We start from the raw sequence: 23823 nt of genomic DNA, 5'->3' as shown, positions 1-23823 counted from the left end.
ACTGGCTTTTTCTAATACAGGAGCTTTCATTTTTGTATGTCAAATGAATTCATCTTTTTTCTTGTGATTTCTTTAATGAATTTTTAAAAATGACATAACATAGATCTCTATGCTTTATGCCTTCTTAAAGTTTGATAATTGTTTTCTCTCTTCATATTTAAATATATATGTGTATGTATTTAACTCCTCTCCCTTTATTTTTTTATTATATTTAACATGAAAAAATACATGAAGAAGGCAATCCATCATTTAAAGAAAACAGTATTAGTGTTTTTTAATTTCTTGCCAGGCTTTCTTTCAGACATTTTTGTAAACAATTGAACATTATCTACCCAGAATTTTTTTTGAAATGTGATAAGGGTGGAGCTATCTAAAGTTATTTTGAACATATGGTTTGTCTCTGAGCCTCCTGACATCTAGAGCAAAAAAGGCAATTTGGAGATACATTTTCTCTCTTGTGTGTTATCTCATTAGAGTTTGCCTCCTTGACTGTAGCATCTAAAATAAGTGTGTGGCACACAGCAGAGGTGCAATAAAGATTTGTTGTATTAAAACAAATAAAAGATAAATATTTTCCTTCTGCCTATTCCTATGGTACCCTCCTCACTCCCTGGCAGTTTAGTGTTTTTTCTTTTTAATTTTTCCCTCTTCAAACTTTTTCCTTCTTTTTTCCTCGCTTCCTTTTTTTAAAAATAGTTTTTTAATTTAATTTGCTTTTTAAAATAGTTGTGTTGAGCTCTAATTTATATACTCTCTAATTCACCCATTTAAAATGTACAGTTCGGTAGATTTTAGTATATTCACAGAATTGTGCAACTACCACAATTTGAATTTAAGAACATCTTTATCACCCCAAAAAGTGACCCATTGCTGTCATTCCCCGTTCTCACTCCTCATCTCTAGTCCAAGACAACCACTAATCTAGTTGCCATCTCTTTGGATTTGCCAGTTGGGAGCATTTCTTATAAATGGAATCATAAGTATGTGGTCTTTTGGGACTGACTAAGCATAATGTTTTCAGGGTTCATCCATGTTGTCGCATGAATCAGTACCTCCTTTTTATTGCTAAATAATACTTCATTTAGTGGGTATACCAAATTTTGTTTATCAGTTCATCAATTGATACACATTTGGGTTGTTTCTGCTTTTTAGCTCTTAGGACTAAAACTACTTTGAGCTTTTGTGTACAAGTTTTTGTGTGGACATATGTTTTTACTTCTCTTGGTTATATACCTCAGAGTGGAGTTACTGGGTTAGATTCAGTTTTAATGAGTTCCTTAATCTGTATTTTGAAAAATCTTAGAAAATATTTGTTGTCTCTCTTTTGTTCATGTCCCACACAGTCTTGCTGTTTCAGTTATACCCCCAAAATGTGGAAGTTCCCTGTGTTCAGCCACTAAATCCTGCCTTTTTAAAATCCTGAATTTTTTTTTATCTGTGTCTTTCTGTACTGGAACCACTGCCCTACTTTAGACCTTTATTATCTCTCACCATTATCTAATGGAATAGCCCAGAATATTCCATTTGTTTCTTCTAATATTTCCCCCTCCCAACTCTTAAACTTATCTTATTAGAGCATTTTATTAGTACTTTATTATACAAATTACAATAAAGTACATATTATACTTGTTGATTTCATTTTGTGTCTTCCAAGTGAGATAATGAAGCTGGGAAGCCCTATAATGGCCAGGATTATACCTAACTATCCCTAGAGCTTAATACAGTATTTGGCACATGTTCTTATTCTTATAAGTATACTTGCTAAGTTAAATATTAGTCACATCTTAAAGATTTGATCTATATTGCCACCCTGCCCTACACACACCATGCTGTTTCGCTGACATATGCTTTTGTGCATTCATGCTACTGGGAGTTGTATGAAACTGCTTCTCTCCCCATACTCTCTCTACCATCACTTTTAAAAAAAATCAGTCATTTAAACATCTGTCTCATCTAGTAATATCATCTGTTTTGAAGTTTCTTTCTCCATCCCCTGCTCACTACATTCCTTAATCCTGCTTATAGTCTTCCCTCTGCCTGGGACGCCCTTCCCTTGCCAACATTCTTCACCTGGCTACTCCTATGCATTCTTTAAAGTTTGGCCCAAAGCTCAATTCCTTTAGGAATCAAGCCTTTTCTGAAATTCCGGACTGGAGAAATTACTCTTTTCAATTCTGGAACATCTTTTGAATGGTTTTTACTATAATATATATCATTATTTTGAAATTATGTGTTTTTCTCTTTTCTAGTGAACTACAAGGTCTTTAACATTGAGAACTATTTCTTTGAATCTTCAGAGCTTAGTATAATACCTGGAGCAATAAAAGTAAATAACTGATAAACATTTCTATAGATTGCCTTTATGGAGTCCACGTCGTATAAGGCACGATAGGAATAAGCTCTGAAGGAAGTTTATATGTAGTAAAGCCTATGAATTATCATTCATACATGTGTGTATGTGCGTGTATAAAATATGCTGTGCTAATTCTCTAACAGGAAAGATGTAATATGAAGAAATAAGTTTAGAAACTATAACACACACACACACACACACACACGGGTTTGTATAGAACACAAGTTACTGATGAATTAGCAAGGGATTGCAGTCTGGAACAGAAGGAAATTTCTGGTGTCCATTCTTTACTCTTGTGTGGTCTGCTTTAATGTAAAATTATCATCATCAGAATTTTTTGTTACATGCTTACCCTTACAGCATAGTTCTGGGAGCTGGACAAAGAAAATTAGACTCTTATCAGTTTCACACACACACAAAATAGTGACACAGAATACTGGTAGATCATACTGAGATATAGACTGTAGCCAGGAGAAATTTATGTGTGCTCAATATAATCATGACTTACTTTAAGAAAACATAATTCCTTTTTTTTTTTTGTAGTTAGGCAGTGCATTTAGCTATATGTACTAGAAAACCTATTGCAGGCGCTTAACCAGATAGGGGTTTATTGTTCTCATACAACATGAAATCTGAAGGTAGTGAGTTCAAGGTTGGTGTGGCAACACCGGGTAACAGTAGGAATCCCAGCCCTGTTTACTTTTGCCTTAGTATCTATGGGACAGTTGCCATGCTTGCAAGGCAGCTACTCCACCTTTGGTCATTGTGATCTCTTTCCAGACAATAAAGGAGGAAGCAAGCCTAGTTATTCCCAGTTTATTTAAAGAGCTTTTTTGAAAGTCTTATCCAGCAATTTTATTTTAATACCTGATTGGCCAAGACCTTGATACTTAACTACTTCTTATCTGCAAGGGAATCTGGGAAGGAGAATATTTTTAATCTGGGCACCGTTACCCTGAACAAAATTCAGGTGGCTTTTAGGTAGAAAGAATGAAAACTGGGAACAAGAATTTGTAACTCCCATTGAGCACTGTAGCCTAGTGCACATACATACACATACCACTGAAACAGCCACACATTGAGAGTGAGGAATCCACTGAATTATCTTCCGGTATCTCCCTCCTAAAAACAGAGTATGCTGATACCATGCATTTTTTAATATGATGTGATAAGAAGGGCATTTCACTTATTTGGTATTCTTTAAAACCCATAACTCCAGTCTGATAAGAAAACATCTGACAAATCAAAATTGACAGACATTCTATAAGATACCAGCCAGTATTCTTCGAAGTTGTCAAGGTCATGAAAGACTGAGACACTGTCACAGATGGGGGAGCCTAAGGAGACATGACAACTAAGTGCAGTGTGGTATCCTGGATGGGATCCTGGAAGAGAATAAGAACATTAGTGAAAAAATAGGTGAAATATGAATAAAGTTTGTCATTTAGTTATCAGTATTATATCAATATTAATTTATTGATTTTGACTAATGTACTTTGCTTATGTAAGATGTTAATATTAAGAGAAGCTGGATGAAGAATATACAAGAACTTTCTGAATCTTTGTAATTTTTCTATAAATCTAAAATTGTTTCAGAACAAAAAATTAAAATAGCTAGAGAAACTAGGACAGCAAAACCGAAAACTCTACAATGAAAGCTTATATGTACAATGAACTATAAAATGATGGGAACAAGCTATAAGATCTATGATTATTGGCATTTGGGAAGGGAAGGAAGCAGAGGGAAGGCAACGGGACTTCTGATGCCCCTGAGAACAGAATAACCTCTAAATCACAAGCAGGTATTCACTGAAGAAACATCTAGAATAGTAACTGAAAATAGGAAGGAGTTCTGCCCTTAGAGGTTGAGTACAAGGGAATGGAGATAAAGTCTGAGAACTTTGAAATTAACAAACTGAAGTTCTAATGCACAGCAAACTGAGGAGAAACTTCTAGGAGTAGAATACACTTTGAGCAAGACAGGGACAAAGAAAAGGACATGATAAAAGAGAACAAGCAGAGGGGTAGAAAGAATCAGAGTTGTGTGTTTCTTGTTTTGTGTCTTAAAATCTCTGAAACCATGAAACTTAGAAAAACCATCCTAGTTCCTACCCCTCCTTCCAGAATTTAAGAAAAACTCATTTAACTTTAAAAAATGAGTTTGATTCCATATAAAGTTACAATTAGCAAAAGACAGTGATAGCAACAATGGAAAGAAGCAGAAAAACTTTCTAAGGCAATGAAAGGATCCTGGAAAGACATGTCCACCAAACAGATGAAAATTCAAAATAAGCTAATTTAGGAAATGATAGAAGTTATGAAAGAAAATATAAATTCAAATTAGAAAAATCTCAGAATTGAGGTGATTGGCGAAATGGAGAATTTGAAAAGAAGTGCTGGACCACACAAAAAGAATTAGGAATAAGAGAAAAAAATCATTTCAGAAATAAAGATGATAATAAAAGGAACATAAATAATAAGAACAACAGATAATGACTCAGTAAAGTAAAAGCAAAGTAAAACAAAATCAAGTTTTTATATGTAATAGAGGGAAGCATATAAAAGAACCCCCCCTCCAAAAAAAGAGAGAGAGATAAAGGGGACTGGGGGAAAAATGATACGAAAAATAGGCAAAGAAGAACCAGCACTCATGTAAACAGAGTTCCCGAGGGAGAAAACAACTGAAGCCATGGGACAGAAAGAAAACTTTCCCAAAATGTGCCTGGGGAAATCAACCCAGAATGGCCAGCACTGAGACATAATCTAGTAAAACTGATGGACACTAAAGAAAAAAATCATTTGGGCATCCCAGCAGAAAAAGACCTAATCACTTATACAGGAAAGAAATGGATTTTCACTAGACTTTTTGACAGCATGTTTAGTGTTGGGATGCAGTCAATTAACATTTAAGAGAGTCAAGTAAATAAAACAAGAACCAAGAATTTTCTGTCCAGACAAATAGACTTCCGAGTATAAAGACCACAGACAATTCAATACTAACATGTAAGAATTCAGGATATAGTGTTCACATGATCCCTTCCTATGGAATCTACAAGAGCTTCAAATAACTAAAATGACTACAGAACCAGATTATGGGAACCAAATACTAATTTCTCATTAAAAAAAAAACTAGGAATACTTGAATAGCTGATTCTAGATCTGGAGCAGGAAATTAACATCAAACATGGGATATCTTGTCAAAGAATAAAGGAGCCAATTTGATGTTTCTGTGGCCAAATGTTAGAATAGCTTGAGCATCATTAAGGATAGTAAGTGCAGTGGATTGAAACATCAAATACATTTAAATCCATGAGTTCATATGGATGCAAAAAAGACAGATTGCAGAGGGCTTGAGGGAGCTACTTGAGGTGGTATAAATATTCTGTATCTTGCTTGTAGTAGTGTTTACACTGCTTACTGTATATATTTGTCTAAAGCATGGTTTCTCAACCTTGACACCATTGACATTTTGAACCAGGTAATTCTTTGTTTTGGGGAGGAGTGAGCTGTCCTATGCATTATAGAATATTTAGCAGCACTAGATGCCAGACATGACCATCAAAAATGTCTCCATATAGTGTCAGATGTCTCCTGGGCAGTATAAAGGCTCCAGTTTGAGAACCTTGGTCTAAATTTACTGAAAGGGTGAATTTCTTTTTTTTAATTGACGTATAGTTGATTTACAATGGTATGTTAGTTTCTGGTATACAACATAGTGATTCAGTTTAAATATATATATATATGTATATATATTTTTTCTTCATTCTTTTTCATTATAGGTTATTACAAACTATTGAATATAGTTCCCTGTGCTTTAGAGTAGGACCTTGTTGTTTTATCTATTCTATATGTAGTAGTTTGTATCTGCTAACCCCAGACTCCTAATTTATACTCACTCTTCCCCTTTCTATGTCTGTAAGTCTGTCTCTGGTTTGTAAATAAGTTCATTTGTGTCTTTTTTTTTTTCCAAGATTCCACATATAAGTGATATTATATGATACTTGTCTTTCTCTGTCTGACTTATTTCACTTAGTATGATAATCTCTAGGTCCATCCATGTCACTGCAAATGGCATTATTTCATTCTTTTTATGGCTTAGCAATATTCCACTGTATAAATACACCACAACTTCTTTATCCAGTCATCTGTCGATGAACATTTAGGTTGCTTCCATTTCTTGGCTATTATAAGTAGTGCTGCTGTGAACATTGGGGTGCGTGTATCTTTTTTGAATTGGAGTTTTCTCTGGATATATGCCCAGGAATGGGATTGCTGGGTCATATGGTAAGTCTGTTTTTAGTTTTTTAACTAGTTTTCCATAGTGACTGCACCAAATTACATTGTAAAAGGGTAAAATTTTTATTTTATGTAAATTATATCTCAAAAAACTTCATTTTTAATAAAAGAAAAATTCATTGGTAATTTTTTAAGAAGTCTAGGAAACCAACTCATTATTTTAAAAACTAGTAATTGACAGAATCAAGCATTTATCCTGTCTCTCCTACATTAAACTGTACCTCAAGAGCACAGATGGTCAATATAGGGATAGATTTGTGGGCCATTTATGTATATATCACTCCCAGTTGTCAGTTACTATGCCATTAAAAGTACGATTCTTCCTTTCCTTTTTCTTTAAGTTGCTGCCTCTAATTCACTTTGTTTGAAGTTTATTTTTTTATTTTTGGTGGGGGGAGGTAATTAGATTTATTTAGTGTTTGTTTATTCTTAGAGGAGGTACTGGGGATTGAACCCAGGACCTCATATCATGCATGCTAAGCATGCGCTCTACCACTTGAGCTAAACCCTCCCTGCTAATTCAGTTTGTTTGGACTGGGAAACTAAAACAAGAATATTATTATTACTTAAAAATATAAAATATTATGTATTATTAATTATCTATCTCTGTTAATAGAGATGTTTTTATTTCTTGATTTGGGGCCATATTCTAGATACTCTGTTCCTCATGCGTAAGTGATGTTACCAGTACTCCAGTTCCGCATGGCTGAAAACACACTTTGTGATCTGAGATATACTTCCTTGAATTAAATCTGTTGTGTAAAATGAAACACATTCAGAAAACCCAGTGTGTGCTTAATATATATAGATACAGTTTTAAAATTCAGTCTTACTGTATTAATAATTAATGTTAACACAATGTTTCCAGAATCATTTCAGAAAGCAGATGAATAAGGAAGTGTATGGAAACCACTCTTTTGAAAATTATTGAGGAGGTTATTTCATCTTATTTTAGTACTACCCAAGTTTTTTCTCAGAGAAGAATAGGGTGTTTGACTTACCATGTGGTGGTCTTGAAAGTTCATGACTTCAGCACACTTCTTCACTTTGAGGAAACTAAAAAAGTGTGTTAACTGCCATGGCTATTTCAGAAACTATTGCTGGAGGCAACCACTGGCTTGGGCAAGACTGTCATTAAACTGTGCCTTTGGTTTATAGTTATTTTCATCATGGTAAGGAAAATCTTTAATTTATTTCATTGCTTAACCAGTGCCACATTTTAAGATAAAACTGTTCTTTTTCTAAAACTGTTATTAAAACAGGCTGGAAACGGATTCTAGTCTGATGTTGATGCTTTTTTGACGTTTTATCCCTCCTTTTTGTTAAATGAAATTGAGAATTGTTCATTTTCTCTAATCCCATTCTCAGTTTTCATATTTAAGAAAAAAATTTGAAAGCATTGTAGGGGTCCAGGAGGATATTAATGTTGACTGTCCATTCTGTAAGAATTTAAAAGAGGGTTTGAGATTCAGTTTTGGTAGACTTGATATTTAAGTATTTCTTTGTGTCCCAATTTACTGAATGATGCCTATCGTGAATGTTATTCTTATGTTTCAATAAAATGGAGAAAGATTTGCCTCTTTCTAGTTGACTGGGACAAGGGAGAACTTTGGGGATTAATTAACTTCTTTAATTTTAATAGAGTTAGATTAGCTTGGAAAATAGATCAAAGAAGATGATTTGCTTGTATGTACCACAGTATTGTCTTCTTTCTAAAGACCTATTAGAGGTAGTTGGATCTATAGTTTTCATAAATTTCTCTTCTGAAGGTAATTTTAGTAGGTAACCACTGACAGTACTAACTAGCATCCTACCTTGTCAGCTATTTGGGCGTATTTTAAAGGATAAATTCTCCATCTCCACTAGATGGAGTTTCTACTCAGTAACACATACGATTTTTAAGGCAGAATGATTAAACAAAATATTGTGAAAAAAATACTGTGTATATCTTATTCCATGATTTGGCACTATGGTTTTCCCACAAGATATTTTCCTAATAGTATTAGCTACAGTGTGTTGAATGTTTGCTCTGTGACAGATACTATGCTAAGCACCTTACATGTATTATTTCATTTGTTTTTACAGTAACTTTATGAGATTGATAATATTTCATCCCAATTTTATTGATGGTGAAATTGATAACTAGAGAAGATCACTGCCAGAAAGCTAATCAAATCATAGTTGCAGGGACAAATATCTAGGTCTGTCTTACTTAAAAACCTGTTCTTAACCCTGTACTCCAGTACTTCCCAGTTTTAGTTCTGCCAATATCATGAAAATCTCAAACTATTCAAATTAAATTTATGTTAATACCATAGGCTGGTGCTTAGAAATGGTAGAGTGAGAAAGAAAGCACAAGAAGAGCGGCTTATTGGATATAGTAACTCACAATTATGTTGATGAACTAAGAAGAGTAGAGATTAGCTACAGAGGTGAAGTCAAGAGCCTAGGTTTCTAGGTAATAAGTCTGACCTACCCATTTTTTTAGTTTCGTTCTTTATAAAATAGATAAAACAAAGCAGACCAATTCAACATTCTTCATTTATTGGAATCATAAATATGGGTAGAGTCATTAGCTTACTTACAAGATGCTTTCTTAGGTGAATACTTACTGATAGTAGATGTGAAAGCTTGAGAAGAATGTCATCTATTCCTTTAAAATGTTGCTTTTGTCTATTGTCCTAGACCAGTGCTTAAAAATGTCAAGTGTGACTCATTACTAATTTATAAAATCAATATACTGGGTCGTGACCAGTAGAAAGGAAAAAAACTTAAAGTGTAGGAAATTTCAGAATACATAACTTATCATAAGCATTTTTTGTGAAACTTTTGTTTCAGTTGTGTGTGTATGTACTAGGTCACAATGTCAAGTATATTTTTTACTGTGGGTTGCAAGCTTAAAAAGTTTAAAAAACACTGTCCTAGAGCTTTGTGGCATTTACCGTTTTTAATTTAACCAGGACAGAAATTATAATGAGTTCATATAAATTTATCTTTACAAGCAAATGACATTCAAGTAACTTAATAGAATGTACATGGTATTTTCTTCCTTTTTCTAGCATTCTGAAAAGCATCCAGTCCCAAACCAAAACCTTCCTGCGGTGTATTGCTAGCTATACAGAATTAACTTTGACCTCATTTCTTTCCTTTTCTCTTTGTGTCAAAATTTATAGTATACATTCCTGCTGTATATTCAGTGCAATTTTTTATTTATTTAAGGAAGTTTCCCCTTTTAGATTTTATATGGTTTTGAGTTTGGAATCTCTGAAAGTTATTTTTAGTCATTTCAATTTGGTTGGTTCCTAGCACTTTAGCTCTGGGAAAGAATAAGAGATTTGTTGTATATCTTTCTATAACAGTACATGATTTTATCTCATTCTTCTAAAGTATGTGTAGTATTCCATTGCATAATTTTATCATAATTTACTTAACTAGTTCCTCAGTGGTGTACATTTTGATTTTTTTTCAAGTTTTTTTTTTTTGTTTTAAAGCTGCAGGAAACATCATTGTCACACATCTTTGTGTACTCAGGAATATATCCATAGAACATTGCTGATTAATGAAATTACTTTGAAAATGTGCATTTAAATTTTTAGTAACATTGCCAAATTGGCTTTCAAATAGGTTATACTAATTTATCACCACCTGTGTATAAAAATTGTCTATTTCCCCATATCCTTGCCAATGCTCGATTAGAGTTTTAACTTTTTGTAATCTGGTAGGTGAAAAATTATAAAAAGTCCATTATAAATAAGTAGAGTTGCGTTTTAAAAATTGAGTGAGAATGGGGGAGAGGGTATAGCTCAAGTAGTAGAGCGCATGCTTAGCATGCATGAGGTCCTGGGTTCAATCCCCAGTACCTCCTCTAAAAATAAAGAAAGAAAGAAACAAACCAACCAACCTAATTACCCCCCCCAAAAAAAAACCAAAATAAATAAAAATTGAGTGAGAATGAACATGTTTTCATATACTTACTGGCTCTTTGTCTCTTCAGTGCCAGTTCTTGAGATTTCAAGTATGGACAGTATCACTGAATGTGGTTTCAAAGCTTGAAGAAATGGTATTGTAGGAGTAAGTTGTCACTGAGATACTTGGGGCTGTGATGACCTCCCCTACTCCCCACCTTGACCCCTTTACTCTCTTAATTTCAGGTGATCATGGAGCTCAGCTTGGTCTCCATGGGGCTGGTGGTGATGGAATACATGATGATCCAGCAGGCGGAGAGGAAGGAGAGAACAGCCCAGATCCCCAACCCCAAGCTGGTCGGAGGACCCGGCGGGAAGCATGCACATGCCCCTACTGTAAAGACAGTGAAGGAAGGTAAGTTGACCCAGCCAATTTCTTAAGAGTATAAAGAAGAAAAATTAATAGATCTAGAGGTAAAAAGAAAAGGTTTTTTTTTTAACTTTTAAGACTTGGCGGTGTTGCAGAGGGATCAGAGATAGTACAATATATTTGATTAGGTTATATAAGGTGTTGGTTCCAGCTCTGATCCTTTTCATCAACTCTTAAGACCTTGGGCCTTCGTAGGTGCCTGCTTTCTCCTAGAGATTAAGAAGTCAGATGGAGCCAACAGGTCAAATAATTGTTACCATATGTCTGTTTTGAGATGGTTTTAATAAGGTAGCTTGTAAAACAGCCTTGTAAAGAAAAAGAAACATGTCTACTGTAGTGATTTTTTTTACAGTGGCTGTATGAAAATCATGAGTTTTCCAGAATCTTATTTTCCCTCAAAATAGATAAAAGTGCTTATTCCAGGTGGAAAATGCTTCTATTAGGGAATGTAATATGTTCTACGGAACAGAGTTCTGACAGATCTTCTCCTTGGGATACCAGCTATTCAGTCTTATCTCTGGAGAGTTCCAAGTTACATTCTTTTCCTTCAAGTCACTGCTCTTGACAGAGGATAGAAAGTCCCATAGTTTTTTAAATGCCTTTGAAAAAATCTGTTAAAATTTTGTCTCATTAAAAATAAGCACAAAAACAAGAAAAGTACCAAAGCAAAATAATTTGAAATCTTTGTAGGTTACCCTACTTTGCAGGAAAAACCTAAATTAAAAGCACTGAGTACAATAGAGTTTCCCTCTAACAAAGCTTAAAGTGGATTTAAATTTTTGAAGGAAATTGTCTGATTTTCACCTAAGTGTGATTTCATTTCTGTTGTTTTTTTTCCCGTCTGCTAATATGGGCTGTTAAAACCCAAGAATAATCCCTCTTGGGAATCTCCCCAGGGCCCACTGATGGGTCACACATGGTACAAATTGGTTTGGGAAAAATATTTAGGATTTGTTTCATACAGGGAATATTTTCTTACATATCTTGAATTATAGTTAGCATCCTTATTTCTCTTTTAACTTTTATCCAACCCATCTTTCTCTAACACTGAAGTCTGATAGTTGCTCTATCTTTTCAGCTTTTAATCTTCACTGTTTGGCTCTTGACCTTTATTCAAGGAGAAAAGTTCTGTAGTTGTAAAACATGTTTTCTTTAAAGTTTTTCACCAAATGCTTAAATGGAGAGACCCTTTATTCATTAAGTAAGTTCCCAGCCAAAAACTCACCATATCACCACCTTCACAGTAGTGAATGGAAAATGCTTGTATTGAATCCTAAACTCCCAGAAGAATACAAGAAAATGCCTTACAGATTTCACAGGTCACCATGAGAATGAATATCTCTGCATATATCAAACATCAGATTGACTAAAGATTTTGATAATTTTGATACTAAAGAGAAGGCTCTTTTAAAAACAAAAGTTTGGTTAGTTTTGAGTGGGTCCAGTAATTACTATGGATACTGTGATTCTTTACTTTTTGTCTCTAGAATGAATGATGAATAGTTGTGTTCTCACTTTCAGGGGCTCTGGGGATCCTGGCAAAAAGAAACAGCACATTTGCCACATGCAAGGTTGTGGCAAAGTATATGGCAAGACCTCACACCTGCGGGCACACTTGCGCTGGCATACAGGCGAGAGGCCGTTCATGTGTACCTGGTCATACTGTGGGAAACGCTTCACTCGTTCGGATGAGTTACAGAGGCACAAACGCACACACACAGGTAAGTTGAAAGTTGGGGAAGAGAGGGGTAGTAATAGACCAGAATGGGAAGACACAAAATATACTTAAGAAATAACTTAAATTTCCGAGCAACTTGCATTTGATACTGAATGTATGGGTCACAAATGGAATTGGAGTTAATCTGGAAAACCTTAAAGAAGGAAGGAGCCAGCTTCTGAGTGGGATTTTTAAGGTCTTGCCTTACTTTTTCTGCTATATTCCTTCCTTTCTGAATATTCCCCAACGTTTCCCTATTTTTTGTCCCTCCAGAAACCAAAGGTACTCATTAGACTTTTCTTGTTTTTATTCACTTTCTAAGACTAGCCTTATCTGCCTTATGTAGTTTGAAAGTAATGAATTGGATAAGGGACCCCTACTTCCTGAGATGTCAGTTTCTTATTTTCCTTCTCTTCCTTTACCTAGGTGAGAAGAAATTTGCCTGCCCTGAGTGTCCCAAGCGCTTCATGAGGAGTGACCACCTGTCAAAGCATATTAAGACCCACCAGAATAAGAAGGGAGGCCCAAGTGTAGCCCTAAGTGTGGGCACTTTGCCCCTGGACAGTGGGGCAGGCTCAGAAGGCAGCGGCACTGCCACCCCTTCGGCCCTTATTACCACCAACATGGTAGCCATGGAGGCCATCTGTCCAGAGGGTATTGCCCGTCTTGCCAACAGTGGCATCAACGTCATGCAGGTGGCGGATCTGCAGTCCATTAATATCAGTGGCAATGGCTTCTGAAATCAGGCACCCCGGGGTAGAGACATATGGGCCATACTCATCAACCCTGGGATGCAAGGTAGCGTGGGTCCAAAAGACATGTGGGAGAGAGAGCCATGAGGCATTAAAAATGCATGGCAGTGGGAAGAATTGGGGGAGGGATACCAGAGAAGAGATGGGGTCCTGGCACCCCCCTGTATCATCAGTACCTCTTTGAAGTGGGAAACATTAGTGAAAATTCTGTTGGTGCCACCCTTTGACAAGCATTTGTTTGACCCCAGTTTCTTAACACTTCTTACCCCAGCCTCCCCTTCCTGCATTTTCCCTTATCAGCTCCCCCATGATGGATCCCCCCCATTTCCTAAAGCCATTATGCCTTGATAAATATATATGATCATTGAAATACTTTTTAACAAAAAACAGATTCTATATTATATATATATATATAAAAGATATATAGATATGCATTTGCAGGGGTTGGCTGGGAGGAGGAAGGAGACCATTCTGTGACCAAAATACCTTGGTCATTTTTTTTTTTTATATTGCCTTATTTCCTTATGGCTGAGCCTTGTTGTGACACATCAAGATTTTCTATAGATGTTGTCTTGGCTTCCCACCAGATTAAGCATTTATATGCTCTGCTTTTAGTTTATATATACATACATAATGTTTTCCTTTCTTAATATTGTCTTTTAATTTGGGATCAGCTTCTTGTGCTCCTTTCCTGACTCAACCGTTTCTGTCTCCCCTTCTCTCACCTGATCATTCATGTTTTGTTTTTGGTAGTGGTCCCTGGATGAGGCACTTCTGTCATTCTTTTAAGTCCTTAGTCCCAGCAGCAGAATGGAGAAGCCTTGAAGCTCAGGCGGATGCCTGAGGTAGCTGTGAAGAGAGTGTTCAAAATACTACTGACGCAGGCACCCTCTTGGCGCTGGAGAGTCCAAGTCACCTCTCTTCATTAGCTCCTCTGAGCATCAGGAATCAGAAGTCTTTCTGTGGAATTGTACAAGAGGCCCTTTGAAGGTCATAATCTGGGATCAGTTTGTATAAACCGTGAATGGTCAAATAATAGATAGGGGCTTTCAGTAGGAAAAATGATGTGCTCAAAAGCGGAAGTGACTCAGGTAGTCCAGTTCAGGAGTTAGTGAAGTATTTGGACCTTTGTACAACTGTCTTCCAAGGTAGCGCTAAGCTCCGATGTGTGGGCTTCTGAGTTCACATTCTGAAAGGAGATACAATTCCTCTTTTGAACATCCCCAATAGTTTCTTTCCCATTATGTTATTAAGAAGCATCATCCAACGAGCCTGTTCTGAGTTTCCAGTCTGCAGAACTCCAGAGCATGTACTAGTGGCAAGGCAGTGGTTCTTTGATCTTTTCCCTTAACGCTTCCTCGGATGGTTCCTAAGGGAAAAGGAAGCACACGCGATCATGAGGATGATAGCCCAGAACAAAAGGAAATCTTGTCTTACCACTGTGGTTTATAGGAGAGATCAGGAAAAACCATCCTGCTTTCTCCATGGCCTGATTCCTGAAGAGACTGATCCAAAAATTATAGCGGCAGGGAACTCTTAGTGCATTTGGCACTGAGATTTAAATGCAGCCAGAGTTGTCCTCAAGGCCCAGCCATTAAAACATGTCTCTCTCGACATTCTGGTATCTTGTCAGAGAGCTTTTCACTGTGAGGAAGTGTGGAAATGGCTGTGTGTATGTGTGTAATCTGTTAGGTTGGGGATAGGTTTTCTGTTAGCCAATACTATAAGAGACCTGCAATAAAAAATTACCCTGATCTGATAGAAAGTGAAGTGTTTGTGTATGACTGTGTGTGAGTGTGTTTGTGCCTGTATATATCTACACACAGATGAGAAATTATATTTGAAATTGTTGGAAAATAAATCAAATTCAGATCAAAATGCCTTTCAGGCCCATTACCTAGAAATCTATCTTAAAACCTGGGTATGTTCCTGAGGTCATTTCTTTGCTTGTGCTAAATTAGTTACAATTATGAACGGGGGATATTCTACTGCACTTTTAAAAGAAGAAACTTATTTTTGTGTTTGAAAGTGAAACCAACATCCAGATCTAGTTCCTTTCATAAATCTTTTTACCTTGACTACAAATAGATGATGCTATGATTCTACTATATATTTTATATAAAATCTATCCAAATTAGGGTTTGGGTAAGTTTGTGTTGTTTAATCTGTAATACAATAACTGTTAATATTCTAAACAAAAGTTCACTCCATTTGGTCCTTTCTCTGCAGACTCAGTACTATTTTTAACACTCAGGAACTTTTGCAAGGAACTTTCTCCACATCAAATTCTAGTAATACTGAAGTAAAAGTCATTGATGCCCAGTCACTTACCACACCCTTTATTCCCACTGAGAGGCAGATCTCAGAACCTGTTATTTTATGTCTGTAATCATGTATAGGCATCTTCTGGAGGAAAGGGGCAGGATAACTCACTGGAGTGTGCAGTATTCAGCCAGAGCATTTCAAGGAATGAAATCATCCCCAGTATGAAATTATTAGATATAAACTAGCTTAATGATGCTGAGGTCTACAAGCTTTTAAAAGATTATTTGATGATGTTTTTCTCTGGGATGGAATGCTGATTTACCCTCAACTCCATTTATCAGTATGAGAGAATTTATATCCAGTTCTTTCCACTTGATCTGTTTCCTTCTCACTAAGGAAGCTCCAGATCCAGTATCTTGTTTGGCCCTACAAGTGAAGCAGCTTCTGCTTTGGTCTCCCAGCAGCAGTAAGCCACTCAGTCTTTTCCACTGGAAGTTAGGAGCCTACATTCCTTGAGTCAGGAGGTTATTGCTGAAAATCCCTTTCCCTGGACTTTTTGCCAGAAGAAGTTAATGTAACTGACAGGCATATTGATTCTAAATTTTTTTTCATGAGTTGCTTTTTTATTTAATTTTTTAATGACCAAACCTTGCAGGGTCCGGGATGCCCAGAGGAGTGGTAATATTCCTTTGTCCTTTCAGGTTGCCCATCCACATTCACTGCTTATCATTTGACTGTCTCGCTTTTTACTCAGAGCAGTAACAGCCCACACCATCTTCCTTCAGGGACCTCCCAGCTAGCACCCTGTTTGTGGGTGCTATGCAGAATGCAATTTAATGGACATTTCTTAGCCTGGTTCAGAATAAATAGAACTCTTGATCCCAGGAAGTATAGACTGAAGTGTGGGGTAAAGATTATGTTTGGGGGAGGGTTAGAGACAAAAGCTGTAAATTACTATGGCTGATTGATTTATTTCTACTATATACATATATATATTTTTTGCTTTTGTATATCCTATATAGGAAACTAAGCATTGTATTTTTTTTAACAAATCTGAGAAAGCACTATGAACTGCAGATGTTTGACTTTCAGAATATATTTTGTATTGTTAATATCTTCACATTGTGTGAATACTGGAAGCTGCAGATCTTTGCTAGAACGCAATAAATTTATATACTTTTTGAGGGGTTCTTCTAGGGGTGTTAATCAGGCCCCTGTTATGCTTTGGGGGAGCCCTGGTGCTACTTGCTTAAAGTTTTCATTCAATTGTGAGTACCCTGATGCCTTTTGGACCTTGGGATCAGATTAAAGGAGTTCTGATCCAGGTACCAAGGAAATGAGGATAGTCTAGCTGCCTCAAGTGAGGGGCCCTTTGCAGAGCTTTCCTCCCCCCTATTCAAAGCTGGGTAGCCTCTTGGAGTTGGGAGGAGAAATGTGAAATCTGAGTTTCATCTCCCTTAGAAGAAAGCCAGTAACTTATGTGCAAGGATGAAAGGTGGCAGCAGTAGCTTTGGGGAAAGGGAGGAGGATATGGCACTCCTCCAACCCCGGAAAACATTGCTTTTGAAAACTGCTGATAAAATATGGGTAGATAATTACTTTTGTTTGGGAGCCTGTGCTCTCTCTGATGCCTCCCTTGGCTCTACTCCTGGGGTACAGACCTCACCGAGGAGGATGAGCAGACCAGCTTTGAGGCTGACCTGTTTCTTTTCTTTGTCTGCCTTCCCTAAACACCAGCCCTCAGGAGGACATTAAGCAGCCTTAAGCTTAAATTCCTACTCTTTCGGATTTAGCTCACTTGCCTTAGATTGGAGTCTGGGAAAGGGAAAAAATGGGAGTCCCTGGCTTCATTCCCCTCCTAGGTCTTCCCCAGTTTGACTTCCCCAAACCCAAAAAGATTTCCTCCTCAACATTCATTTGAGATAAATGAGTATTTTGTCCCATTTTCCCCTTTCCTCATTATCAAACAACCCCAGGCTTGTCCCAGCTAAGCAAGAAGAGGTGTGGTAATCTGTCCCTCAGCTCCCTTCAGTGTCTGAGAAAAAGCATAACAAATGGGTTTAAGCTGAGGCTGCTGATGGTGAGGACCTTGTTGATACCTTTCCTGGTATGTGTGTTTTCCTCTCTCTCACCTTTCAGGAATTAGTGTGCCTTCTCCACAGAGAAATGGGTTCTCTAGCCAGCCCCCCACTTTCCCAGCACCTGCTCTTGAACAGTGTGCTCAAGGGCAAGTCTTCATGTTTCTGATCACCCCTTTCTCCCAGTGGCATCCCTTAGCTCTCACCTGGAGTCTGGGGCACAAAGACTTTGGGGAAAGATGGGGAAATATGCTGAGACTGACCTGAGGAGACCCCTTCTACACACACCAATGGCAGCTGCCCCAGGGCCTGCTTACTCTTCCCAAGTCTGTCATCCTCTGGGAGAGAGGAGCAGTGCTCCAGTCTCTGGTGCCTAAAACAAGTTTATTTTTCTCTTTTAACACTGGCAATAACCAGTCTCCATACCACTGTTGCCTTTTTAAACCTCTTAATAATTTCAAGCTGTGTTTGTTATTGGTTCCAATCCGATTATCACCAGGGCTGTGTGGGGAAATACTTTTAAATGCTCTCATCTTTCTTGCTCTCCCCCCACCCCATCTTGTGTATGTATGATGCTAATCTCTTGTCTCAGTTTCTTCCTGCTCTTTTGTATCTTCCTTTCTTCCTCTCCCCCTACCTTTTGTCTCTGGGTGTTTGGGGCTTTTTTTTTTTTTTCTTCCTTTTTGTACAAAGATTAGTTTCAATGTAGTCTGTAGCTCCTTTGTAAACCAATTAAAAAAAAGTTTTTTTTTAATAAAAAGCCATGTCTCTGGTGTGTTGAGAGGGTTGGGAATGGGGAGAATATGGTTATAACTTCATATACTGAACCCAACAAAGGTTTCCAGCCTCATACATGTTACATACATATTAATCAGCACAGTTGTCCTATGCTTCACTCCCAGGTAAACAGTTTCATGACCAGATTAATGTGCCACAACTACATAGAAATGTGGAGGACCCAGAGAAACAGGGGCACCCCCCAGCCTTTTTTTTTTAAATAAGGTTTTTATTTTGAAATATGTTTAAATTCAAAGGAAAATTGCAAAGATAGTACAGAGGGTTTCCGTATGCCCCTTCCCCAGTTTTCTCTGTTAACAGTTTTATGGTATGTTGTCAAAACTAAGAAACTGACACTAGTATATTATGTTAGCTAAACCCCGGGCTTTATGGGCTTCATCCACTGATGTCCTTTTTCTGTTCCAGGGTCTATTTCAGGATACCCACATTGCATTTAGTTGATATGTCTCCCTAGTTTCCTCTGTGACAGATTTTTAGTCTTTTCTTGTCCTTCATGACCTTATCAGTCTTTGGAAGTATTGGCCAGGGGTCGTGTAGAATGTCCCCCAATCTGAATTTGTCTGATTTTTTTTTCATTATTAGACTGAGCTTACAGGTTTTGGGGGGAAAAAAATACCACACAGGTAAAATCCCCCTCTCATCACATCCTGTCGAGGGGTCTGTGATAGCCACATGACATTACTGATGACAAAACCTTCAGCACCTGATTAAGGTAGTTTGCCAGGTTCCTCCACTGTTGCTCTTTCCCTATTCTTTGGAATTTGGTAAGTCTAGCCCACCCTTAATGGGGTTGATGGAAATTAAGCTGCTGTGAGGAAAGTGTCTCTTCTCCATTCATTTACATTAGTGGTGACTCATGTAAATTTATTTTATGGTTGGGTTATAATCCAGCTCTATTTTTGTTGCTCAGGTTGTCCCAGCTTTGGACATTGGGAGAGCTTTCAAGTTGGCTCCTGTGTTCCTTTGATATGTCTACATCCTTTTATTTTTTTGAGCACTTTCTTACTTTCTGATACATATACTGTATTTTCCCTACCCCAGCCTTGTAACAGCCAGGTCTCTAAGAGCCTTTGTTCTTTTAATTGAAGAATGGTATTTAGAAACCAAGATCTAGCTCCAGCATGTTTTACGTTCAGTTAATAACAGCCTCTGTCTAAAATGATTGAATCTGGACTGTGGCCCTTTCTGAAAATGAAATTACTCTGACAGCCTTTCCAATTTCCCATCAGCCTATGGCTTTCTTCCCTTCCTACCTATCCAGGAATCCTTGGTTGATTGTACTATAGCTACGAGCATTCTTGATTATTTTGGCTCATTTGACTCCCTGTGTCGGCCTTGTCAGTCACTCAGTCATTTGATTTCCTTATGTATCCATTAACAATATAACATTTTAATACTTGACTTTACTGGAGGGTTTTTTTTTTTCTGGGGAAGGTTGTTTATTTTGGGGCTTTGCAGCCTTAAGTGGACCTTTAATAGTTCTGTCATCTATTCAGTCAGTAAACATTTATTGAGCCCTTACTATGTGCTAGGTTGAGCACAAAAAAATGAAATAAGACAGACCCTGCTATCAAGTACTTCATAGACTGGTGAGTGAAACATACCATTTTTCCCAATCCTTACCCCATTTTTTTTGGCAGATGATTTACTTCCTATTTCATAGAGAAAGTGGAAGCATCAATTTCTTCAAACTTTCCTCTGTTATCTCTGACAAATATCTATGTATTCATCAATACCAGTTTACCTCCTCTCTTCTTAGGAGAGAAGTAGTGTTTTTCTTTTGCAAAGCCAATCCTGCCACGTTCTCTTAACCTCATTTTCTTTGACTTCTTTTTGTTCTTTGTTTGAATAGTATTTTCTCCTTTCATCTTCAGTCGCTCCTGGGTTCCCTTGTGTCAGCCTATAAGCATGTTAAAAGATCCCACCCCACCTTTTGAAAAACCTTTCTCTTCAAGCTGCTGATCTAGTTGTTTCCATTTCCAAAGTTAGTGAAAGTAGTTTACATTCCGTTTTTCTCTTTTTTTCACCCCTCAGGTCACTTTGTTCATCACCCACTGTTTATCAAAGTGTTTCTTATCGACACCAGCACCCTGGTTGCCTGCTGCAGTCGCCTTTCAGTCCTTAGCTTCTTAGCCTCTGCAACAACTGCATCTCAGTACTGCCTTCCCAGAGTGTGAAACTGATGCGCTCCTGGTTCTCCCTCAGCCTTTCTATTTGCTTAGCCTCCTTCCTAGCCACTTCTTCCTCTGTCCCTGAAATACTGGTGTTCCCTGTCCTGTGTCCTTTCCTTACTCTGCCTTTCACCCCTAAACAAGTGGCATCCACTCTTTAGCTATTACATGTATGTTGGTGACTCCCAAATCCACACCTCTCACTTTTCTTTCAACCTGGTAGCCTGCTCAGTGGACAGTTTCATCTGGATGTCCCACAGATCACTCGAAATCAACCTGTAAGAAAGGGAAACCATCCTTTGTGTTCCCCACCTCACTTAAACAGAATTACTACCCCTCGATCACTTATACTTGAAACCTGAAAATCATCCTTTAACCCTCCCTTTCATCTACCAACATTCATTTGATAACCAGTCCTGTCAATATTACCAATACAATGTACCTCAGTTTTTTCCCTCTTTTATTTTTATTTCCACTGTTCTGGTACTCACCCTGGCTACTGCTTAGGTCTTGTAACTGATCTCCCTGCTTCCAGTCTCCCTGAGCCCCAGGCGTCTATCTTCCACATTGCCACCAGACCCCTGCCTAAAATCCTCTGCTTTTAGGAAGAGTCTAACATTTCCAATCTGGTTCCACTCTATCTCTGGGGTGATTTTCTGCTTCATATCTCATACCCTTTTCTTCTGCTTACCCCCATCCCCCCACCCCAGCTGCGACACACACACTCTGTGTTTATACCTTTATTCTTGCTGTTCCCTTGGCCTGTGATAATCACCGTCCTTCTATTTGTTTTCAGTGTGTTTACCTTTGAATTTAAATACTGCTTTCTCTGTGAAAAAGGGAAAAGTGCCTCTGGGCACTTGTCTTCTACACTCCGGACAGAATTAGCTTATTTGATCTTTCTGCTTATATAGCTCCTTGCTCATACCCCTAGCCTGATACATACTTTCCTTGTTGCTCATTGACATATTTTCCTGCCTTTCTAGACTATGAGTTCTTGGAGGGCAGGAATCACATATTTTTGTAGGTTCAGCACATAGTGAAATACCTTTCTAAGACTGGGACCTAACAGATACTTTCTGAATTAAATGAATAAACAACTCACTGTAGCCCTGTCATCAGTGGGGTCAAAGGTAAATTATTGATCCTAATGAGGAGCTTTGTGCATGTGGAATCCAGGAAACCTTTCTTCCTATGCTGAAATTCTTTCTCAGGACCTTGTTAATCCCCCAGCTGTCAAATTCTTACCCCTTCTCTCACCATCCCAACTCTAAACTTTGACTGCCCCAGAGCAGGTATGTTTCCCATAAACCTGGCTGAAATGTTTCTATCTTGAGAGTAGTTATCCAAGGTTTTGGGTGAGGAGACTCTCCCCTCCTACCTGATCCTTATCTTGCTCTCGTTTGGAGGAGAGTCTCCTGAGACACTCCTGACACAAGAAGCTATTTTACCTTCAACTCCTCCCCCAGTCCCAGACTTACCTGATCTGGGAGCTGGTGAAGGAAGACAGCTGTAACTAAGTACAACATTCCACCTCACTTGCAGGGCTCTGCAGACTCCCAAAAGGGCCCAACTAAGGATGGACAGTTATCCATCTGCCTCTAGCCCTGGGCATACCACTCACTGCTGCTCCACACTACTGGAGCTTTTACCTTCTCCTTCTTTCATGCAGGCTCCCCAGGAAAAAGGCTTCAGAATCAAAGGGTATATATATAGCTCAGTGGTAGGGCGCATGCTTAGCATGCACGAAGTCGTGGGTTCAATCCCCAGTATCTCCATTAAAAAAAAAAAAGATTACTCAGACCCTCATCCCTGATGTAAGCCAGCCTATTCCCAGAAAGGGTTTTCAGGAAGCCACCAGGGGAACAGAAGGCTAGGAAAACAGGGAACCTGTCTCCTTGACTCTAATTCTCATAGGAGCTAGCTGCTCAGAGGTGTGGAAATGATCACCAATCACTGGTTTCTCATTCTGGCAATAATCTGGTGGAGCTGGACTCCTATCTGTCTCTCCATTGCAGCACAAGCTATAGACCTCTCCTGCCATCTCCATGCTGACATTCCCTTTACACACCCTGTGCCCTCCCTTCGTATTTTGCTTTTCCTGCAGCTTAATAGATATTGGAGATGTACTATGGATATTAGTCATCAGAGGAGGCCCTTCTGCCCCGTCACTTTGTCTCGAGTTTCTCCTATGTCTGCTGGCCTCTGGTGGTGATAGTTTGAACTGTTCTTTTTTTAGTTAATGGCCTGCTGGCAGGCAATGGTTCACATTTTCTCAATCCATATTCAAATATTGGAATACTATGTTCAATGGAAATACTTTTTAATTACTGAATTTTGTATTTTTTTAGGCATCATGGCATAATGCAAAGAACAAAGCCTGAGTTTTAGGGTCAGACTTACTAGGTTCAAATCCTAGCTGTGCTATTTCCTTATCAGAGTGACTTTGGGCAAGTTACCTAACTCAGCTTTCTTACCTACAAAGTGAAGATAATAATAGCTCAGTGGGAGAATTAGATGAGATGATTGTAAAATTCATAGCCTGAGCTGTGCCCTAGCTCAATAAAAGTTTGTTACCTTCTCAATAATGGTGATTTGTTTAGTGTGTGACTCAATGTGGTTTTTTTAAATTTTGGTACCGTAAAATTTACCATCACACCTATTTTCAATGTGATTTTTTACAACTGCTTTTCTGACTCTTGAGTTTGGGAAATGAGGTCAACTCTAGTGTGGGCCGTGAAGCCTCTCTGTGCCCAGGGAACTGTGCACATCTGAGCCCAGAAAATAAGGGCTAGAAGGACTCTTGGGCGCAGCTGAATGGCTCTGAGCACTTGACCTCACTTTGGTTTCCAGCCTGGGAAGGGCTGACGGGGCCCAGCACTTTTCCCAGGGTCAGTAAAAGGCAGAGGTTTGAAGTTAGGCATCACCAGGTTCTCAGTGGGGCCTCTAAGGCCCCCCTCCCACTTTACAGGGAAAAGAGGAGGTGGCTGAATAGAGGAGGATATGAGATTCGTTCTCTGTTCCTCCTTCTCCCTGCTTTCCCTCATACCCATCCTCT

At 38.1% G+C, this 23823-nt stretch overlaps 1 protein-coding gene across 1 annotated transcript in view; it reads left to right on the top strand.

Annotated features, from left to right (window-relative positions):
* SP1 (Sp1 transcription factor) overlaps positions 1 to 15212 on the top strand; it is a 35272-nt gene extending 20060 nt beyond the window's left edge. The window contains exons 4-6 of the mRNA XM_006203048.4: positions 10801 to 10969; positions 12506 to 12705; positions 13128 to 15212. Of these exons, the coding sequence (XP_006203110.1) occupies positions 10801 to 10969; positions 12506 to 12705; positions 13128 to 13441 (683 nt within the window). The 3' untranslated portion in view covers positions 13442 to 15212. The remainder of the gene's footprint in view (positions 1 to 10800; positions 10970 to 12505; positions 12706 to 13127) is intronic.
* Positions 15213 to 23823: the final 8611 nt, after the last annotated feature.

Source organism: Vicugna pacos, chromosome 12 (assembly GCF_048564905.1).
Source record: "Vicugna pacos chromosome 12, VicPac4, whole genome shotgun sequence".
In the NCBI taxonomy this organism is placed as follows: domain Eukaryota; kingdom Metazoa; phylum Chordata; class Mammalia; order Artiodactyla; family Camelidae; genus Vicugna; species Vicugna pacos.
This window is presented reverse-complemented; position numbering and strand designations above follow the sequence as displayed.